General features: G+C 44.0%; 2 protein-coding genes and 1 long non-coding RNA gene across 4 annotated transcripts in view; 1 reads left to right on the top strand and 2 right to left on the bottom strand.

Annotated features, from left to right (window-relative positions):
- Positions 1–2,378, bottom strand: part of atxn3 (ataxin 3) — a 55,734-nt gene extending 53,356 nt beyond the window's left edge. For both annotated transcript variants that reach the window (XM_038775277.1, XM_038775286.1), the window contains exon 1: positions 2,301–2,378. In XM_038775277.1, coding sequence (XP_038631205.1) covers positions 2,301–2,324 — 24 coding nt within the window. In that variant the 5' untranslated portion in view covers positions 2,325–2,378. The remainder of the gene's footprint in view (positions 1–2,300) is intronic.
- Positions 2,379–2,403: 25 nt separating this feature from the next.
- Positions 2,404–14,291, top strand: LOC119951918. Its single transcript, XR_005457714.1, has 3 exons — positions 2,404–2,478; positions 13,305–13,473; positions 13,613–14,291. It is a non-coding gene; the product is annotated as an uncharacterized LOC119951918 (long non-coding RNA).
- Positions 11,588–20,296, bottom strand: LOC119951906 (NADH dehydrogenase [ubiquinone] 1 beta subcomplex subunit 1-like). Its single transcript, XM_038775300.1, has 3 exons — positions 20,104–20,296; positions 16,372–16,512; positions 11,588–11,955 (listed from the first exon to the last, which is right to left on the bottom strand). The coding sequence occupies exons 2-3, from the start codon at positions 16,506–16,508 to the stop codon at positions 11,919–11,921; spliced, it is 174 nt and encodes a 57-aa protein (XP_038631228.1). The 5' UTR covers positions 16,509–16,512; positions 20,104–20,296; the 3' UTR covers positions 11,588–11,918.
- Positions 20,297–20,322: the final 26 nt, after the last annotated feature.

Genomic DNA, 20,322 nt, shown 5'->3' with positions numbered 1-20,322 from the left:
AACAGAGAGAAGCAGCAGCCACTCTCCACCACAGCAACAATCGCACAACTCCAAAGTCTGCACTGGGAGTACCTGCTTCGGATTGGCTACGCTAAATTGCCCGTTAATTGGAAAACATAATGGGCACTTTATTTCTAAAAAATGTACAAAGCATTGGTGAGACGACACCTAGAGGACAATTTTAGTGTTGTTACTTAGGGAGTTATATTTGCATTGGATGTAGATCAGTGAAAGGGCTGTACATTAATTCCTGGGTCGAAGGGGCTGTTTTATCAGAAAAGGTTGAGCAGGTTGTGCCTATACTTATTAGAGTCTAGAAGGAGAGGTGATCTCATTGAAAGATGCAAGATTATGAGGGGGCTTGACAGAATACATGCTGAGAGAACATTTCCTTTCCTGGTGGAAATCTAGATTTAGGGGCACAATTTAAAAATAAAGGGTCTCCCATTTAAAACAAGATCAAGGAACTATTTCTTCTCTGTGGATCGAATACTCAAGGAAGGGGAGGATGGGTTGAAGGCTGGGTTAAGCAGGCTTCTGACCAACAACAGAGTCAAGGATTGTAAAAAAAATTTTTAAGAGGACCCAATTATTTTTTTTCCCAATTAAGGGGCAAATGAGCAGGCCAATCCACCTAACCTGCACACCTTTGGGTTGTGGGGCTGAGACCCACACAGGCACAGAGAATGTGCAAACACCACAAAGACAGTGACTTGGGGCTGGGAACGAACCCAGGTACTCGGCTCTTGTGAGGCAGCAGTGCTAACCACTGCACTACCGTGCCACCCAGAATCAAGGATTATGGGGGATAAACAGCAAAGTGGAGTTAAGGCGACAATCAGATCAGCCATGATTTTCTTGAGTGGCAGAGCAGGCTAAAGGCCCACTCCTGGTATTTCTACAATACTTACCACATAAACACTAACATTAGTAATTATATGCAAATGGCATTTGTCCAGAGGATTTAACTACATAAACTTAACCAGTTGATCTCCTGTATTGTTGTGCACAAGTTTCAAAGACTTACACAAGTCTCACATTACCAGGTATAATGGTAAATTCAGATATTTCCTGGAGGTGTGCACTAAAAGAACCCAAAGAAAATAACCACACTGAACAATCAATCTGAAATTTACCACAATTAAGCACAGCCACTAAAAACTATTAATTTCATGTGACATTTTACATGGAGCCAAGGCAAAGTGCTGTTTTCAAATGAATTTATAGGGCAAGGGATAATTCAGCAGGTGTAAGTCAGCTCCCGTTTTACATTATACATTGGGAATACAAAATGAAAGACAATGTCCATATCTATATGGGAAACTACACATGCAAGTTGGATTGGATTTGTTTAACATTACGTGTACTGAGGACAGTGAAAATTATTGTTGTGCGCAGCTCAGGGCACTTAGTAATAATAGGGCAAACATAAAGTACACAATGTACGTAGATAGACACAGGCATCGGGTGTAGTACTATTCAGACGAGATGTCACATTGTCACAGGTTTGTCACATTGTAATCATAATCAACATTTTACTGTATTTTTTCCTGCTCAATAGCTCAACATACAGACAACTGAACTTCCACATCGCAGTCAATCAATAACCAACGTCATGAAGTAATGCATATTAGCAGTGATTTTACCAAGCAGTATAACGCAACCACAAGTGGACAACTGCTTTTATACAATGCAGTAGCATCTTTCAGGCTAAAGGTCCAACGTTCCCACGCTCAAACGTCGTCTTTGAGAGTCGCACAAAGTGGAGTGGCAATCAAAGCTGCCGTTGTCTGCACTGAAGCGGATTTCCTCCGCGTGTTCCGGGAGAATCATCAGGAGTGTGTGTTGGATCAGAAACGGGAAGCCAGAAACTGTTACAAACGTTTTACTTCACCCTTCGGCGAACTGAAAGGCCCAATTTGGGAGGATCTACAGACTTCGCCTGCCGACTTTGAGCACTACTCCTGTCTCATAGAATATTTTGAGGCTGTCGGGCCGAGATACTGAACGCCGGCCGGCCCGCCAGAGCTGCGACACACCCCGCGGGCGGCTAAACTCAATGTGAGCATTGCACCAGGACTCGGCGCGGTGCAGCCGCCTCGGCCTCAGGTGCGGAGCCTGTGGCTCTGGCAGCCGGCGGGGGCTGTGCAGAAGCCACCCCGCCCCAGAGCCCCGCAGGTGGGGAGGGAGGAAAGTTTCCAGCAACTCGACATCGGGCCTTTCCCCTCCCGCCGCCGCTAGCTTGCCGGGTCGGGCGAGCCGCACGGCCATTTTAAACCGCAGTCGCCGCATCAACTTACTTTCTCGTGAAATATCGCCTCCATGATGGATAATGGACCATCATCCTGTGCGGCGTGACCCCGCCCCCCCCCGCTGGGGTCAGACCCGAGAACCAATCACCGACCGGGACGCCACGCATGCGCACGCACATGCCGCCATCCCAGCGACGTAAACAGTCGGAGCGGGAGGCGGATAATGGTTTGTCCGCTTTTTTAAAAGTATTTTTATTCACATTTTTCGAATTTTACAAATGAATGACAACGCAATAAAACAATAAATAAACCCTCCCCCCCCCCCCAATAGAAAGACCCTTCCCCGAGGGCAGCACGGAAGCACAGTGGATAGCACTGTGGCTTCACAGCGCCAGGGTCCCAGGTTCGATTCCCCACTGGGTGACTGTCTGTGCGTCTGAATGTTCTTCCCGTGTCTACGTGGGTTTCCTCGCACAGTCCAAAGACATGCAGGTTAGGTGGATTGGCCATGATAAATTGCCCTTAGTGACCAGAAAGGTCAGGAGTGGTTATTGGGTTACGGGGATAGAGTGGAAACGAGGGCTTAAGTGGATCAGTGTGATGTACCATCAATTCGACTCGAGACACATTGAGGATCTGAATAGTGGCTTTAATCTGCTAGTTGTTAGCCCAGTGGTCGACTACAGAGAATGGCCGACCGCTGGGAACTCTGGGTACTTATACCCCGCCTCAGAGGCGGGCCTACTTGCCTCTCGACCAATTGGAGAGTAGTCACATGACTAGTCCTAACCAATCAGACAAGAGGCACATGACCAGCCAGAGCCAATGGGAAGCCAGTGCTCTGCACCAATGGCAGTGCTCACATCCATACCACCACACAGTGCGGACTCGATGGGCCAAATGGTTTCCTGCACTGTAAGTTCTATGTTCTAACTGCCCCCGCTACCTAACAGCTAAGGGTGACCGGTTCTTTAGAGCAGTGCATCTCAAACTATCTGATGTGGCGGACCGGCAGTTTTTTTTTCAATGTGCCAGGGACCGGTGAGCGAAACAAGCCAATCCAGGATTACTGTCTCTTTCTTTTCTGGAAACACTCCAAGTACCGGCAGACGATGGCTTGCGTACCGGCACCGGTACGCGTACCACACTTTGAGAAGCACTGCTTTAGAGTACATCTCTGGTAGAACCCCTCAATTGCCCCCTCGCATCCAGCCTCGCCGGCTCAAATGAATGGTTCGCACGGATCTCCGCCAACTTCGATACCGCAACCCATCCCCAATTTAAAAGTTGCCGAAACTGCGTCCATGTCTTTGACGTGGAGACTACCACTGGTCTCGCCGAATACTTCCCCTGCAAGGCCCCCGAAGGGGCTGGTTTAGCTCTCTGGGCTAAATCGCTGGCTTTTAAAGCAGTCACGGTTTGATTCCCATACCAGACTCCCCTGACAGGCGCCGGAATGTGGCGACTAGAGGTTTTTCACAGTAATTTAATTGAAGCCTACTCGCGACAATAAGCAATTTTAATTTCATTTCACTTTTCACCATTAAAGCCCCTAGCCCAGCTGCCATCCACGCCCATACAGCCTCCGAGGTCCCAGCACCACCCAGCAACCCCGTGCTCGACTCCCAATAATGATTTTTCAGACTTGGCATGGCCAAGGGAGATAAAGGATGGCAGATTTTCAGAATGGCTGCTGGTGACTAGTGGTGTGCCTCGGGGGTTGGTGCTGGGACCACAACTTTTCACAACATACATTAATGACCTTGGAAGGAGGAACTGAAGTCACTGTTGCTAAGTTTGCAGATGATACAAAGATCTGTAGAGGGACAGGTAGTATTGAGAAAGCAGGTGGGCTGCAGAAGGACTTGGACAAGCTAGGAGAGTGGGCAAAGAAGTGGCAGATGGAACACAGTGGAAAAGTGAAGTTATGCACTTGGGAAGGAGAAATAGAGGCATAGTCTATTTTCTAAATGGGGAAATGCTCAGGAAATCAGAAGCACAAAGGGACGGGGCAGCAGGGTAGCATGGTGGTTAGCATAAATGCTTCACAGCTCCAGGGTCCCAGGTTCGATTCCCGGCTGGGTCACTGTCTGTGTGGAGTCTGCACGTCCTCCCCCTGTGTGCGTGGGTTTCCTCCGGGTGCTCCGGTTTCCTCCCACAGTCCAAAGATGTGCGGGTTAGGTGGATTGGCCATGCTAAATTGCCCGTAGTGTCCTAATAAAAAAAAAGTAATGTTAAGGGGGGGTTGTTGGGTTACGGGTATAGGGTGGATATGTGGGTTTGAGTAGGGTGATCATGGCTCGGCACAACATTGAGGGCCGAAGGGCCTGTTCTGTGCTGTACTGTTCTATGTTCTACTGTTCTATGTTCTATGACTTGGGAGTCCTTGTTCATGATTCTCCTAAGGTTAACGTGCAGGTTCAGTCAACAGTTAGGAAGGCAAATGCAATGTTAGCATTCATGTCGAGAGGGCCAGAATACAAGACCAGGGATGTACTTCTGAGGCTATATAAGGCTCTGGTCAGACCCAATTTGGAGTCTTATGAGCAGTTTTGGGCCCTGTATCTAAGGAAGGATGTGTTGGCCTTGGGACGGGTCCAGAGGATGTTCATAAGAATGATCCCTGAAATTAAGAGCTTGTCGTATGAGGAACAGTTGAAGACTCCGGGTCTGTACTCGTTGGAGTTCAGAAGGATGAGGGGGGATTTTATTGAAATTTACAGGATGCTGAGAGTGGGCACGGTGAGGATGTTTCCACTTGTCCGAAAAACTAGAAGCAGAGGACATAATCTCAGACTAAAGGGACAATCCTTTAAAACAGAGATGAGGAGGAATTTCTGCAGCCAGTGGGTGGTGAATCTATGGAACTTTGCCACAGAAGGCTGTGGAGGCCAAATCACTGAGTGTCTTTAAGACAGAGATAGATAGGTTCTTGATTAATAAGGGGATCAGGGGTCATGGGAAGAAGGCAAGAGAATGGGGATGAGAAAAATATCAGCCATGATTAAATGGCAGAGCAGACTCGATGGGCTGAGTGGCCTAATTCTGCTCCTATGTCTTATGGTCTTAAGCCCCCTGTCTGCCGGTCCCTTGGAGGACTGTTGTCCGAATCCTAGCCATTTTACCCACCCAGATAAAAGACAAAATCAATTTCTCCACCCCCCCCCCCCCCCCACCCCCCCCCCCCCCCGCCCCAACCACCACCACCACCACCAAAAGGATTTCGGCAGGAAAACCGGCAAACACTGCAACAGAAAAAGGAACTGTGGCAAAACATTCATCTTCACTGACTGTATTCTGTCTGCCAAGGACAGAGGGAGGCTATCCCACCCCTGTAAGTCCACCTTAATCCTGCTCACCAATCTCGTCAAGTTCAACTTCCAAAGCAGGGCCTAATCCTGAGCTGCCTGCACTCCCTGATACCTAAAGTGGGAACCCATTAAGTGGAATGGTAACATCCCCAGATTGGCTTCCCTCCCCCTGGAGTGACCGGGAAAACACTCACTTTTCTCCCAATTCAATTTATTCTGAAAAAGTCCAAAAACGCTTCAGCAGCGGCATGCTGGGGATCGGATCCGTCACATACAAAAGATCATCAGCATACAAGGACACCCTGTGTTCCACCCTCCCCCACCCTCATAGATCAAATTGCATCGGCAACCTCTTTCTACTGGCCAAAAGCTCTGGAGTGGGGTCACTTGAGTACCTTTTGTCCACCTCAAAGATCTCGTCCACCAACTGTTGCTACTGTTCCCTTGCCCCACTATCCACCTGTGCCTTATGCGAGATTATCTCCCCTCTCACCACCGCCTTCAGGGCCTCCCACAGTACCGAGGGCGACACCGCCCCATTCTTGTTAAATTCCACATACTCATCAATCACCCTGGCAACCTTCACACAAAATCCCAGATCTGCTAACAGCCCCACATCCAAACTCCACGCCGGCTGCTGGGCCAGCCCCACCTCCAAAACCACATTAGGTGTGGAGCATGCTTTGAAATCACTATCGTGGAATATTCTGTTTCTTCACCCCTGGCAGCAGAGACCTCCTCATCACAAAAATGTCGATGCGTGAATACACATTGTGCACCAAACAGAAATGAAGAATTCCCTGCCCCCAGGATGCAAAAAACATCACAGATCCACTCCACCTATCTCCCTCATGAATGCGATCCGCACCTTTGCAACCCTGAAATTTTGGCTTTGATTGATCGCACTTAGGGTTCAGAATGCAATTCAAATCTTCCCCCCAAATCAGCTGGTGCATGCCCATCTCATCCCAGTTTGGGTCATACACACTCGCTAAAACCTGCTATTTACCCTCCAATGTCCCCATAACTATGACATACCTGCCACTCTGGTCCGTTACCACCTTCCCCATCTGGAACCAATCTCTCCTGTTAATTGGTATCTCCCAACCCCTGGGCTCTGCTGTCAAAGTCCGAGTGGAACATCTGGCTCACCCAAACCTTAGGGAGCCGAATCTGATCCTTCACCCGCAGGCGGGTCTCCTGCAAAAGCACCCCATTGGCCCTCAAACTCTTCAAATGAGAGAAACCTCTCCCTCCCTTCATTGGGCCTCCCAACTCCCACACATTCCATGTAACCAATCAAACCGGGGGTTTCTAGCCCCCATCCCCTTCAAGTCAGCAATTTCCCCTCCATTCCCCATAACCCTAAACCAGAGCCCGCCCAAGGTGGCAGCTAGCCCCACCTTCCTGAGGGAACAAAGAACAACCCCCAGTCACTGCCAGTACTCTACTCCACCCTCACCGCCTGCTATCCCAGAAATCCCCAGCTACTTCCTCTCAAACCAACACCTCTCGCCTCCATTCCGTACCATTCACACCTTCTAGGCTCATCGAACCTGCCTAAACAGGTCCAGCAAGCTGCAGTCCCTCCCCCCCCCCCCCCCCCCCCCCCCCACCTCGCTCCCCGTTCAAACCTCAGCCTGCTGCATGTAGCAAAAAAAAAGAACAAATCACACATCTTTACAACAAATGTCCCCAAACAAACACGCCCAACCACCAGCAAAGTTTCTTGCAAACCCGTTCAGTTCAGTCCAAGTATTCGAGCCTCAATGTAAGCCTCCACTTCCTCAGCTGACTAAAAGAAATGGTCCTTGGCGTTATGCGTAACCCTAAACCTTGCCGGGTACACCACACCAAACCGCACACCGCTTTTAAAAAGCACTGACTTGGCCTCCTTGTCAATTCTGCCATGACGTCTTGATATATCTGAATACTATTGCCATCTCACAAAACCTCCTGATTCTCCTTGGCCCACATCAGGATGTTCTCTTTCGTCCAATAACTGAAAACATGCTATCACCACTCGTGAATTCGCCCAGAGTGACTAGTGGGCCCGATCAAGCTCGTTGGGAGGGGAACCTGATCCTCCCCCGCCTCATCAACTTCATAACATCGCCGTAAGTATTCAGTTGGCCTCAGACCCTCCACCCCCTCAGGCAACTCCATGATCCGGAGGTTCTGTTGCCTCAACCTATTCTTCAGGTCCTCGACCTTAGCTCTCAGGCCCTTGTTCCTGTCCTCTATTCTCCGCAACTCTGCATCCAGTGAGGTCAGCTGATTGCTATGTCGCGACAGTGTCTCCTCCACCCCCTTCAACACTGCACCATACACCTGCACTGTCTCCGAAGTCCTCTCCATATCTTCCTTTGTCGGGACCAATACATCATCCACCAATTTTCTGAGTGTCTCCATTATTTCTCTCCCTTGCCTCTCGAAATGCTTGCCGAATTGTCTTTCAAATTTGACAGCCATCACCTCTGCCAGCTTGTCCATTGTTGTAGGTGCGGCCTCACCCAATGTGCTTGCCTCTGCCATCTTCAATCCAGCAGGACCCCGCACCTTGCCCAATACAGCAGGACATAGATAGGTTGGAGACTTGGGCAGAGAAATAGAAAATAGAGTTTAATCCAGACAAATATGAGGTAATGCATTTTGGTAGGTCTAACATAGAGGGGAAATGTACCGTAAATGACAAAGCTCTTAGGCATATAGAAAGTCAGTGAGATCTGGGCGTGCAGGTCCACAGATCTTACACAAGTGGGCAAGGTGGTCAAGAAAGCATACGGAATACTTGCTTTCAACGGACGGGGCATCGAGTATAAAAACTGGCAAGTCAAGCTGCATTGTATAGAACCTTGGTACGTCCGCACTTGGAATATTGCACACAATTCTGATCGCCACACTACCAGAAGGATGTGGAAGTTTTGGAGAGGGTGCAGAGGAGGTTTACCAGGATGTTGCCTGGTCTGGAGTGTGTTAGCTACACGGAAAGGCTGAATAGACACGGGCTGTTTTTATTAGAACAACGGAGATTGAGGGGTGACCTGATAGAGGTCTACAAGATTATGAGGGGCATGGATAGAGTGGGACTCTTTCCCAGAGTGGAGGGGTCAGAGACCAGGGGCATAGGTTTAAGGTCCATGGAGTAACGTTTAGAGATGTGCGAGGTAGGTTTTTTATGCAGAGGGTGGTGAGTGCCTGGAATGTGTTGCCAGGGGAGGTTGTGGAAGTAGATACATTAATGGCGTTCAAAAGGCATCTTGACAAATACATGGGTAGGTTGGGTACAGAGGGATATGGCACAAAGAAGTGCTGAGAGTTTTGGCCAAGGTTGTTATCATGACCGGTACAGTCTTGGAGGGCCGAACGGTCTGTTCCTGTGCTATATTGTTCTTTGTTCCTCGGAAGGGCTACTGCTCACACCTTTCTTTGCAATATTCCTTTTTCGCCTTTTGGCATCCTCACCCAAAAGGGTCTCAAATGGGACGGATTTGTCCACCATTTACCCCGGAACCGGGTGCAAAGAAGCAAAAATCAAGGACTTGAGCAGGGGCAACCTTATGTGCGACCTCCTTCTACATGTCACCACGGGAAGTCTCCATTTACTCGCTTTGACTGATATTTGGACATGGGCTGCAGGCAGGGAAGGAGTGTAACCTAATTGGAAAAAACTAATTGGCTACTCTAAATTTAATTTTTAAAACGATGCTGTCAGACCTGCTGAGATTGGCCAGAATTTTCTGTTTTTGTCAGATTTCAGCATCCGCGGTAATTTGCTTTTATTGAATTTCACAATCCCATTCACGCTGCCATCACGCTACATTAACCATTCCCCCCACCCCCGTTGTTTTGCCCAGACAGGAATGTTCAAAATAAATGCCGCCTCTGCAAGCACAGGTTTTGGTTTCATCCATGGGATGCTGGCCAGCATTTATTTCCCATCCCTAATTGTCCTTGAGGTGGGTGTGACCATAAAACAGGGTTACGAGCAGAGGTAGGCCATTCGGCCCAGCGAGTCTGCCCTGCCATTCAATGAGATAATGACTGGTGGTGGGCTGCCTTCAACTGCTGCAGTCCCCATGGTATAGTGGGTGCAGCCACAGTGCAGTTAGAGGGAGAGAGTTCCAGCATTTTGACCGAAAAGCAAGACTGCAGAACCTGCATGGAAATCTGCAAAATAAAAACAGGAGAAGAATGTTTGTCACCCAGACAGTGCTGAATCTGTGGAATGTGCTGCCACAGGAGGTAGTTGAGGCCAAAACATTGTGTAATTTCAAGAAGGAATTAGATATGGCTCTTGGGGCTAAAGGGATATGGGGGGGGGGGGGGGGGGGGGGGGGGGCAGGGTCCTGAGGCCAGAATTGAACCCAGGTCCTTGGTGCTGTGAAGTAGCAGTGCTAACTGTTGTGCCACCCCATGATTCAAGGGATCAAAGTTTGTAATTTAATTTGCCTGTTAAAATTAAGTCTTGTTTTATTGATAGTTCTACATCTGCACTTAAATGTTGTCTTTTAAAGCTTTACAAGCCTCACCTTTTAAAAGCTGAGGATATTTGGCAATGTATGCATACAGTTAGATTCCTGATCTACAGATCAGAAGGGAAGTGCCATTCAGTTTCACACTATTGCGTGCCGTTCTAGATTTTGGCAGTGTGGAGGAGTGTTGCTTCTGGATTCAACAGCACCGAGAAGGAGATCCTGGAATTTTTGCAGAAGTGGAGTGGGCATCCTTAAGTTGAATAGCATGGAAGGTGGAATTGGGGCACTGACAGGACTGGGCACAGGTGGATGGAAATGTGGGGTAAAATACATTTATCACTGCTGCATAAATAAGTCTGTTATTTGTGACATTTCCTGGTTGGAATGCTAAACAGATGGCTGCTTTGTTAGAACTTAACTTTTTATTTTGAACCGCAAAATCCAGCAATGTAAGAGGCTGGAAAAGAGCAAGATTGATAATCATTCCCAAATGACTAGTCTTCCTGTTAGCCACTTTCTGCAATTAATTCATCACTTGAAAAGAGGCAAAAACATTTCTGATTATTTTTAAGTACATATTTGTAGGTTGAAGTCATGGTTCAGTGATAGCACCCTTGCCTCTGAGTTAAAGGGTTGTGAGTTCAAGAGACTTGTACATAGTCTAGGCTGACACTCCAGTGCTGAACTTTTGGGAGTTGTCATCTTTCAGATGTTAAACCAAGGCCCCTCTCAGTTGGAATATTTTTGAAGAGCAGGGGTGTTCTGATATCATGTCCATATTTATCCCCTAACCCAATCAGTAAAAACAGAAAATACATTTGTTATCAAATTGTTGTTTGTGGGACATTATAATTATAAGACTGGTTCTCAAACTGGGGTTTGGAGAGCTTTATAGGGGTGCACAAAATAATCTCCAAGTGTGTGCGAGAAAACAAAACTCAAAGGGGAAAAGAGAGGAGCAAAATACAAGCTACCTGTTTTATATAAATTGAAGCTAGTTAGTGTTCAGCCCCCACAAGTAGTTAATAAAAAGTCTACTCCTGAATACTTAGTTTTCTTCACAGTGTAAAGCCACCTCTGTCATGGTGTTCAGCACTGAGCCTCACATTTATTTATGGTGGGAGGGGAAGAAAGGGCAATAGGAAACCAGTTTTTGAACCAGAAGGTGCATCCCATTTAGACTCATGCAGTGAGCAAGTGCCATTATGACACTGCTTACCCTATTTCCACCATTTTCTGTTTTCATTTCAAATTTAAAATGAGTTTACTCAAAAGCTTACTAACAATCTTGTAAAGCAATTAAGCTGCTGAAATGTTGCAGCATAAATTCCACTCCAGGATTCACAAAGATATCAGTCAGGATCAGGACAATCAACAGCTCAAAATTGTAGATACACAAATGAAATCTCCACGACAAGCACAGTGATCATTTTGGATTGATTGAAATGTTTATATGTTTCCCTTGTCAATTCCAAGGGCAAAAAAATTGAAAAGGTATAAATCCATGTCCTACCATTCCATATTTAAATTTAAAAGTAAGATTTGAAATAAATATAATGTAAGGTTTATTGAGTCTGACATACAACTTAACTTCAAGTTAATGAAACAAATACAATGAACTATTTGCCATGCCTTTTTAAATTTTACATTCCAATGATACAAAGAGGGAAGTCTTGGCAAATTTTAGGACTTTAAACCAATTATCTGTTACATGAAGATAAGCTGATTTTATGAAAGATCAAATATTAATAGAACAGCATCATTCAAATAAACTTTCACTGGATCCCTAATTGAAGATGCGTCAAAACAAAAACTGACATTGGACTTTTTTGTAAATGCAAAACAGTTCCTGTTTTCTCAGCATAGCTTTCAGCTCTTCACTTCCATGTAGTTTCTTCACCTGGTTTCAATTCTCTATAAAGAAAAGATAATGCAATTAATTAAAATATACAACAGTTTGACCACAGAAGTAGCTAAATAGATTTCCCATTTTACTCACTTCCCTCACTATTCAAAGTTCAGCTATTCGATGATCACCAGTCTCCTTGCCAAATATGATCTTTTCCATTACTGTCCTTGTTCTTATTTTTCTGTTACATCTTCCACATGTGGACACTATGCTTCTTAAATATTGAATTCTTGCATTGTTCTGGTTCTTTTCAGTCTATGAATATTTATTAGTGACTTTGAGATATGTGTTACTTTGGTTCTGTCAATGTTCACCTTCATTCCAACGTCCATCCCTGTTGTTACTAGTCTATCCAATAGTTCATATAACCATTCTTTTGTGCTTGCTACAAGTGCTTTGTCATCTGCAAATCTAACTGATGTTATTCTTGCCAGATGCTATGACTTCAAACGCTTCTTAAATCATTGCTTCTGCAAAGACATTAAAAATGACTTGTGATAACACATCCATGTTAAACTCCTCTTCCAATATGTTTCTGACTATCTGTAGGCTACTCTCACTGCTGCCGTTTGACCCACGTGCAGATTTATTATGAGTCATCTCTCTCTCTCGGTTTACTCCAACGTAACACTGTCAACAGCTTAATTCAAAAATTGAGTGCTTTTTCAAAATCTACAGAACAACATAATTACTGGCCGACTGCATTCATTCATTACTCTTATAATGCCGATCATTTATCTTGTCCCTCTTCCTCCCTGGAATTCAAACTGGTTATCACTGAAGTAGCTCTGTGCTTTCCCATTCCCTACATGTTGCAATTCTCAATATAATCTTTGATGCAAGGATAGACACTGGGCTGGTTTTGCTCAGAGGGTTAGACAGCTGGTTTGTAATGCAGAAGGCCAGCAGCCCAGGTTCAATTCCCGTACCGGCTGAGAATTTTGAATTCTCCCTCTGAGTACCCAAACAGGAGCCGGAATGTGGCCACTAGGGGCTTTTTATAGTAACTTCATTACAGTGTTAATGTAAGCCTACTTGTGACAATAAAAAGATTATTATTATTATAATCAGAATCACTGTAGGAAAATCAGAACATCAGCATGCCTCTGGCTCCTTTCTAAAGGTGATCATTATTGTCTGCATGAAGTACTCTGGTCATTTTATTGATAAGTAAATCTGTATCTTTGCAAAATGTAATAACGTTGATGTTATTCTTTCGCATGTTTTTAATTGACTTTGCAGATATTTAATCTATTCTAGCCTCATTTCCAGTTTGTATCTCATTTATTGCTGCTCTTATCTCTAGTATTTCTGATCCAATTAAATTGGTGTTAACATTACTCTCTCCTTCTAGCTCGATGTTTGCAAGTTTCTGGGTAGCACAGAAGGGCAGTGGTTAGCACTGCTCCTCATGGCGCTGAGGACCCGAGTTCGATTCAGGCCCCGGGTCACTGTCTAGGTGGGTTTGCACATCCTACCTGCGTCTGCGTGGGTCTCACCCCCACAACCCAAAGATGTGCAGGGTAGGTGGACTGGCCACACTAAATTGGCCCTTAATTGGAAAAAAAGAATTGGATACTCTAAATTAAAATTTTTTTCCAAGTTTCTTTTTTTTTGCAAACCATTCTTCAATATGTTTCTTCCATGTTTTTTCTTCATCAGGACATGATAGAATTGAAGACCTAATTGATCAGGAGAGTGAAAGAGGTATTGTTTACAGGTGATTGGAACAGTATTGTTGGAGGAGGAAGAGATGACAAAGAAGCAGACTTGGAAAAAGAAATGAATGACACCAATATCTGGTAGATTTTTGTAGAAGAACATGAATCATGATCAAATATGTGGTTTAATACAGTGAAAATGTTTAGCGTTGTTAGAAGCTTTAATTGGACTACACAAGGATGAAACAAATTTATTGGAATAGCGTTAAGAACTCGAAAGCTCAGTCAGGAGCCAACACAATATCTAATCATAATCTTGAAAAATGAAACAGCATTCTGAGCAAAAAACGTTGGAACCTAGAAAAGATTAAATAATTAAATGAAGAATTTGTAAATTAAATGAAGAATTTAGAAATGAAGTAAACAAAGTACTAGCTAGAAAAGATAAGGATACCACCAGCACAAATGTGCAATGTAAACAGATTAAAGAATATGTCCAGGAGGAAGGTGCAAATAGTATACGGTTTTTAAGAGGAAAAGGGATCAATAATAATAATCATCTTTATTACTGTCACAAGTAGACTTACATTAACACTGCAATGAAGTTACTGCGAAAATCCCCGAGTTGCCACACTACGGGGCCTGTCCGGGTACACAGATGGAGAATTCAGAATGTCAAATTCACCTATCAAGCACGTCTTTTGGGACTTGTGGGAGGAAGCCGGAGCATCCGGAGGAAACCCACGCAGACAGAGGGAGAACGTGCTGACTCCACACATACAGTGACCCAAGCTGGGAATCGAATCCAGGTCCCTCGCGTTGTGAAGCAACAGTGCTAACCACTGTGCTACTGTGTCACCCTCAAAAAACCATGAGTTGCAACTGCAATGTTGCAAACACGAGAGAAATTGTAAGAATACCAATTCTTAAATAATGAAACAAGAAAAACGGAAAAAGCATAAGAACAATGGTTAATAGAGCAGTGAGATGTATTTGAAAAATTGGGTCAACTAGGAAGGGTAGACATCAAGTTGGCAAAAGCAAAGAAGACTAGTGGCACTCAAATTAAAGAACTGAAACTAACACTAGGAACGAAGGATGGTGTTTCGTTAGCCAACCCAAATTAAATATGAAAAAGATGAAAGGGGCACATTAAACAACTTTTGCAAAAAAAAAGAAAAAACTGAAATGATTGAGCCAGAAGACGACAGTAATGTTCACAGGGCTGAGTACAGTTTGAAAACAGCTTCTCAGGATGTATATGTCAAAACCCTTTCTTTCCATCAGTGTTTTATTTGTTTTTGTAAACGCAACCTGGGAACTTCATTCCTGATGGCTTTACTGACCGTCTCACTAAAACCCCAAGGCCTCCCTCGTGTTCTTTTAATGCAAGATGATTTGAGTATGGGGTAAATATGTCTTCCCTCAATTTTTTAGAGCCTTGGTGAGACCACACCTGAATAGTGTGGGGAGATTTGGTCTCATTATCTAAGGAAAGATGTATTTACCATAAAGTACAATGCAGGTTCACTAAATGAATTCCTGGGATGGAGAGATTTTCCTATGAGTAAAAATTAAATAGACTGGGCCTTTATTCATGGAATTTAAACATATATAATTCTTATAGAGCTCAACAGGATAGATGTAGGAAGGATGCTGTTTCCCTTGGCTGGAGGTGATCTAGAACCAGGGGCACAGTCTCAGAATAAGGGGAAGGTCATTTAGGACTGAGTTGAAGAGGAATTGCTTCACTCAGTGGGTGGTGAATCTTTGGAATTCCCTGTCCCAGAGGGTGTGGAGACTGAGATCGATAGATTTCTGCATATTAAAAACATCAAAGGATATTGGAATAATGCAGGAAAATGATGTTGAAAAGAGGATCAACCACAATCTCATTGAACGAAGGGGGCAATGGCCTACTCCTGCCCCTATTTCTTACGTTCCAAGACCTCAAGTACATTTCTATTTTGTACATAATCCATACCAACTCTATTAAATCTCAGAATCTTACATCTATCTATATTTACTCACATCTGCTACATTAATTAAACCCACTCCTTTGTTCTTTTCCCACTCCCCTACATTTCTTTCATATTTCAGTACATATGCTCTTCGAAAACTACTATTAAATCTGTTTCCACCACTTTTTCAGGCAATGCATGCCAGATCATTACCATTGAGTAAAAAAAATAGTTCTCACTACCCTCCTGTCCTTTTCACCAATTATCTTAAATTTGTCTCTTCCGGTTATTGGCCCTCTTTCGAGTGGAAACTATTTTTTCTTATCTGCTCTATCAACTCTGGACATAATTTTGAACATCTTTACTAAAAGATCCCTATAAACATCCTTGCCTCAAGGAAATTAATCTCAGTTTCTCCAGTCTTTCCACATAACTGAATGTTCTCATCCATGGTACCATTCAAGTAAATTTCCTCTGCACTTTCTCCAAGACCTTTCTAAACATCCTTTCTAAAGATGAGTGCCCAGAATTGGACAGAAGTCTAAACAATTGGTCCATATTTTTCTTTCCCTCAAGCAGACATTATGACATAGAACAGCATGTTAAGCCAACTATAAACATTGAGATTTGTCTATGGTTGGGAAAATGAAGTTTACATTATTTATTTTGTTAAACTTTTCAATCACTCAATGAATGACATGCATTACGATTGATACAGTTTTGCACTAAAATATTAAATTATCAGGCTTTTGCCGCCACATAAATTATTATGGAATCAAACTGTAAATGTCATACTCACCGTTTATATAATAAACTTTTGTTTCTGAATGCAGTAAGTTTACTATCATTTCTTCTATCAAGATAACATCCCAATACAAAACCGAGAGGGACAAGGATATTGGGCCAAAGCTCACGTACAAGGTTAACCAGACTCATTATGCTGAGAGAAGGAAAGAAAAAAAAAAGCTGTTTAAATAATAAATTCCTGTTGAAAAGGGCCTGTATTCTTACTGACATAGGCATAGCAACCCATTACTTTGGTCAGACGGAGCTTCTGATAATTTGGCGTCAAAATTATATCAATGACTTTTACTCCAAATAAGCAGGTGTCAAAGGAGCCCGAGCTGTGCACAGGTTTGTTAGTTGTAAGAACCTGTGTGAAAGTGGTACTCATTCACTTCATTCATAATTGATGCAGAAAATGACAGAACAAGGAAGGCAGTCTGAATTGAAATGATGCATTCGAGTAAATTATGTCACTAGAACTGGATTATTCTCTTTGCTGTTTTGCGGTTTGTAATTCATTATTACCAAGTCAAATAAATACTTGCATCGCTATCGTTTCTTGTCCAACAATATCTCAGAAGTGTCAAACATAAATTAATAACCTTGAAAGGCAGTGACTTATGTGGGCAACTGTGGAAATCATTTCCTCGTGGGAAAGAATCCACCGACTTCAGTGAGATGAATGGCCGGTGAAGCTGTCATTCGGTGGGGATCAGTTGCAAAAGGGATTGTAGAAGAACTTCTTGGTTTACTCATCTGAACAAGATTTGTAAGGTGTACTACACGCCTCTTGCTACATTGTCAACTCAAGCATCAATCTTTGGGAACTTTGGCTATTCAGTGTGATTTGGCAGCTAAATATATTTCAACTGGCTACTCCTGACAATATTACAATTATGTAATTATAGCATATTAGTTTATAATTGTGTTATCTGGGCAATCGTTTACACATCGGATGGCTAATACAATGCAAAATAACTCACAGTTCATTTTCTGTTAGGATTAATGATCTTCAACAGTAAAATGTTAGCATTGTGATAGCTTAACCATAGCACTAAATATTTGGCTAGTTCCAATAAATAAGTTCTAACGTGGCAAGGTAGCAGTGGGTAGCACCGTTGCTTCACAGCACCAGGGTCCAAGGTTCGATTCCTGGCTTGGGTCACTGTCTGCGCAGAGTCTGCACGTTCTCCGTTTCCTCCGGATGCTCCGGTTTCCTCCCACCAGTGCCAAAAGAAGTGCGGTTAGGTAATTTGGACATTCTGAATTCGCCCCCCGTGTACCCAAACTGGTGCCAGAATGTGGCGACTAGGGGTTTTTCACAGTAACTGTATTGCAGTGTTAATGTAAGCCTACTTGTGACAATAAACATTATTATTAAAACTGAAACAGGAAAGAAAAGCCACCCTTTAAAAAGTAAAACACTTGCACAGAAGTCAAAATTAAAAGGCCATTCAATCATAGCTCAAACTCACTACAAGGGGTACATTACAAAAACTGAAATATAGAATCCATAAGATCCTCAAGCCACTGATGAGGTAACTAAAGAATCCAAAATGAGAAAAAATGTTCAGATAATGTCGCAATCATCCCAGTGAAATACAGTATTTGTTTCTCACTTGTTAACTTTCCCTTCGTTGTGCATTATTTTCTGGGGTGGGGAGCTGTGAGCCTCTGGGTCACATAAGTATTGACAGAAAAAAGGCCATGTGGTCCACCAGACCAGCTCTTTTTACAAGATCTGATAGATACAGATATTTCAATAGTTTTGAGGGATCTAGCACAGGGAGACATACTGTAAAATTCAACAGAGGAGATTTAAGTAAAGAACTTGCATTTATATAGAGCCTTTCACAAAACGAGAATGCTGCAAAGCATTTTACAGCTTATACCTTAAGTAGCCACTGTTTCATTCTAGGCATCACAGCAAGCAATTTGTATGCATCAATGGTCCAAAAAAATGCAGCAAGGTAAGGCAGGTTATCTTATTTTTGCTGACGTTGGCAAAGAATAAATATTCGCTGGACAATAAGCAGCAAGGGAAATTTCTTCACAAAGAATTACAAAACTGAGGGATTTTTTCAAGGTTAGTAGTTGAGGCAGAAACAATGCCAACATTCAAAATTCAACAATCAAGGAAAAGGACTATTAGTCTCAAACAGATAAACATTGATTAGGTTGATGTGTTTGCGTAGAGGGGCAGAATTTTAATTCCTATCTATTACCACCTTTACACAGGAATCAGTGGTTAATGGATATTTTTCACAGTGGAGAGATTTAAGAAATTGAGTCTATTAAAGGACCCCATATTTTTTTTCTTCAAGAACAGCAGTATCAATTTTAGGCAATAATTTCCAAAGACTGATGTCAAAGACTCTCCTCCCATCTCTTTTTTGGTCCTCTACATTGAAATATTAATGATGATTTGTTGTAAATTTCCTCTAATGTTCCTCCCAAAATGTATCAGTTCCCACTTCCCATCATTAAACTCATCCAATATTTATCTACCTAATCGATGTGCTTGTGTGCTATCCAGAAGTCGCTTATATCCCTCCTCATATCTCAGAATTGTTATGGCACAGAAGGAAACTATTTGACTCATTATGACTGCACTGGCTCTCCAAACAGGCATTGTGGCCTAGTGCCATTCCCTGCCTTTTTTCCATGCCTTGCACATTGATTACTTGAATAAAAACATCATATATCCTCTTGAATGCCTCAATTGAACCTGCATACACCACACTTCCTGGCAGTGCATTCCAGACCACTGGTTGTGTGGAAAAAGGTTTTTCTCACATTGCATTTGCTTCTTTTGAAAATCACTTTAAATGTATCCTCTCATTCTTCATCCTTCTACGAATGGGAACAGTTTCTCCCTAGCTGCTCTGTCCAGCCCCCTCATGATTTTGAACATCTCTGTCAAATCTCCCTGCAAGCCACTTTCTCTCCAAGGCGCACAGTCCCAACATCTCCAATCTATCCTCATAACCATTCTTGTAAACCCTTTCTGCGCTCTCTCCAGTCCATTCGCATCCGTCCTACAGTGTGGTGCCCAGAACCAGCACGGTAGCAGTGTGTAGCACTGTTGCTTCAGAGCACCAGCGTCGCAGGTTCGATTCCCGGCTTGGGTCACTACGTGTGCGGAGTCTGCACGTTCTCCCTGTGTCTGCGTGGGTTTCCTCCGGGTGCTCCGGTTTCCTCCCACAAGTCCCGAAAGACATGCTGTTAGGTGAATTGGACATTCTGAATTCCCCTCTGTGTACCGGAACAGGTGCTGGAATGTGGTGACTAGGGGATTTTCACAGTAACTTCATTGTGTAAATGTAAGCCTAATTGTGACAATAAAGATTATTATTACCATGCACAATATTCCAACGGTGGTCTAATTATTCTCCTGTACAAGCTTGGCTTGTACTTTTTATTGGGGGGGGGGGGGGGGGGGGGGAAGAGAGGCTCGGTTTACTTCACTTGAATAGACAGCTGCTTTATGATGCCAAGCGAGGCTGGTGGCAGGGGTTCAATAAATTCCGGCACGGGCTAAGGTTATTCACGAAGGTTATCCTTCTCAATCTCGCCCCTCGCCTGAGGTGCGGTGATCCTCAGGTTAAACTACCACCAGTCAGCTCTCCCCGTCAAAGGGGAAAGCAGCATTTGGTCATCTGGGACTATGGCGATTTCATCTCACAAGCTCAGCACCATCTCCTATATGCTCTTCATTTCTGAGTTTTAAAACATCTCTGTTCACCTTCAGCCGTATCCGGGCGGCCCTGTCCCTGGTGTGTTTTGGAAGAGCCGCCTGCAAACACATTGACCTTTGCCAAGTCAGCTAAGGCCGGAGAGAGAGAAGGAAGGGCGGGCACCGAATCTTGGTCCAGCCCAGGAGCTCAGAGCTGGCTGCCTCTCCCAGCTGGAGGCTCAAGCCGCCTCCGGGACCCTCACCCTGGGGCCTACAGGACTCACCTGC

Source organism: Scyliorhinus canicula, chromosome 2, assembly GCF_902713615.1.
Source record: "Scyliorhinus canicula chromosome 2, sScyCan1.1, whole genome shotgun sequence".
Taxonomy (NCBI): domain Eukaryota; kingdom Metazoa; phylum Chordata; class Chondrichthyes; order Carcharhiniformes; family Scyliorhinidae; genus Scyliorhinus; species Scyliorhinus canicula.
This window is presented reverse-complemented; position numbering and strand designations above follow the sequence as displayed.

Coding starts and splice junctions, on each gene's coding strand:
- LOC119951906 (XM_038775300.1), bottom strand. CDS start 16,508: ATGAGTCTGGTTAACCTTGTACGTGAGCTTTGGCCCAATATCCTTGTC. Junction 11,956..16,371: donor AAAAGTTTATTATATAAACG/GTGAGTATGACA, acceptor TTTTCTTTATAG/AGAATTGAAACCAGGTGAAG.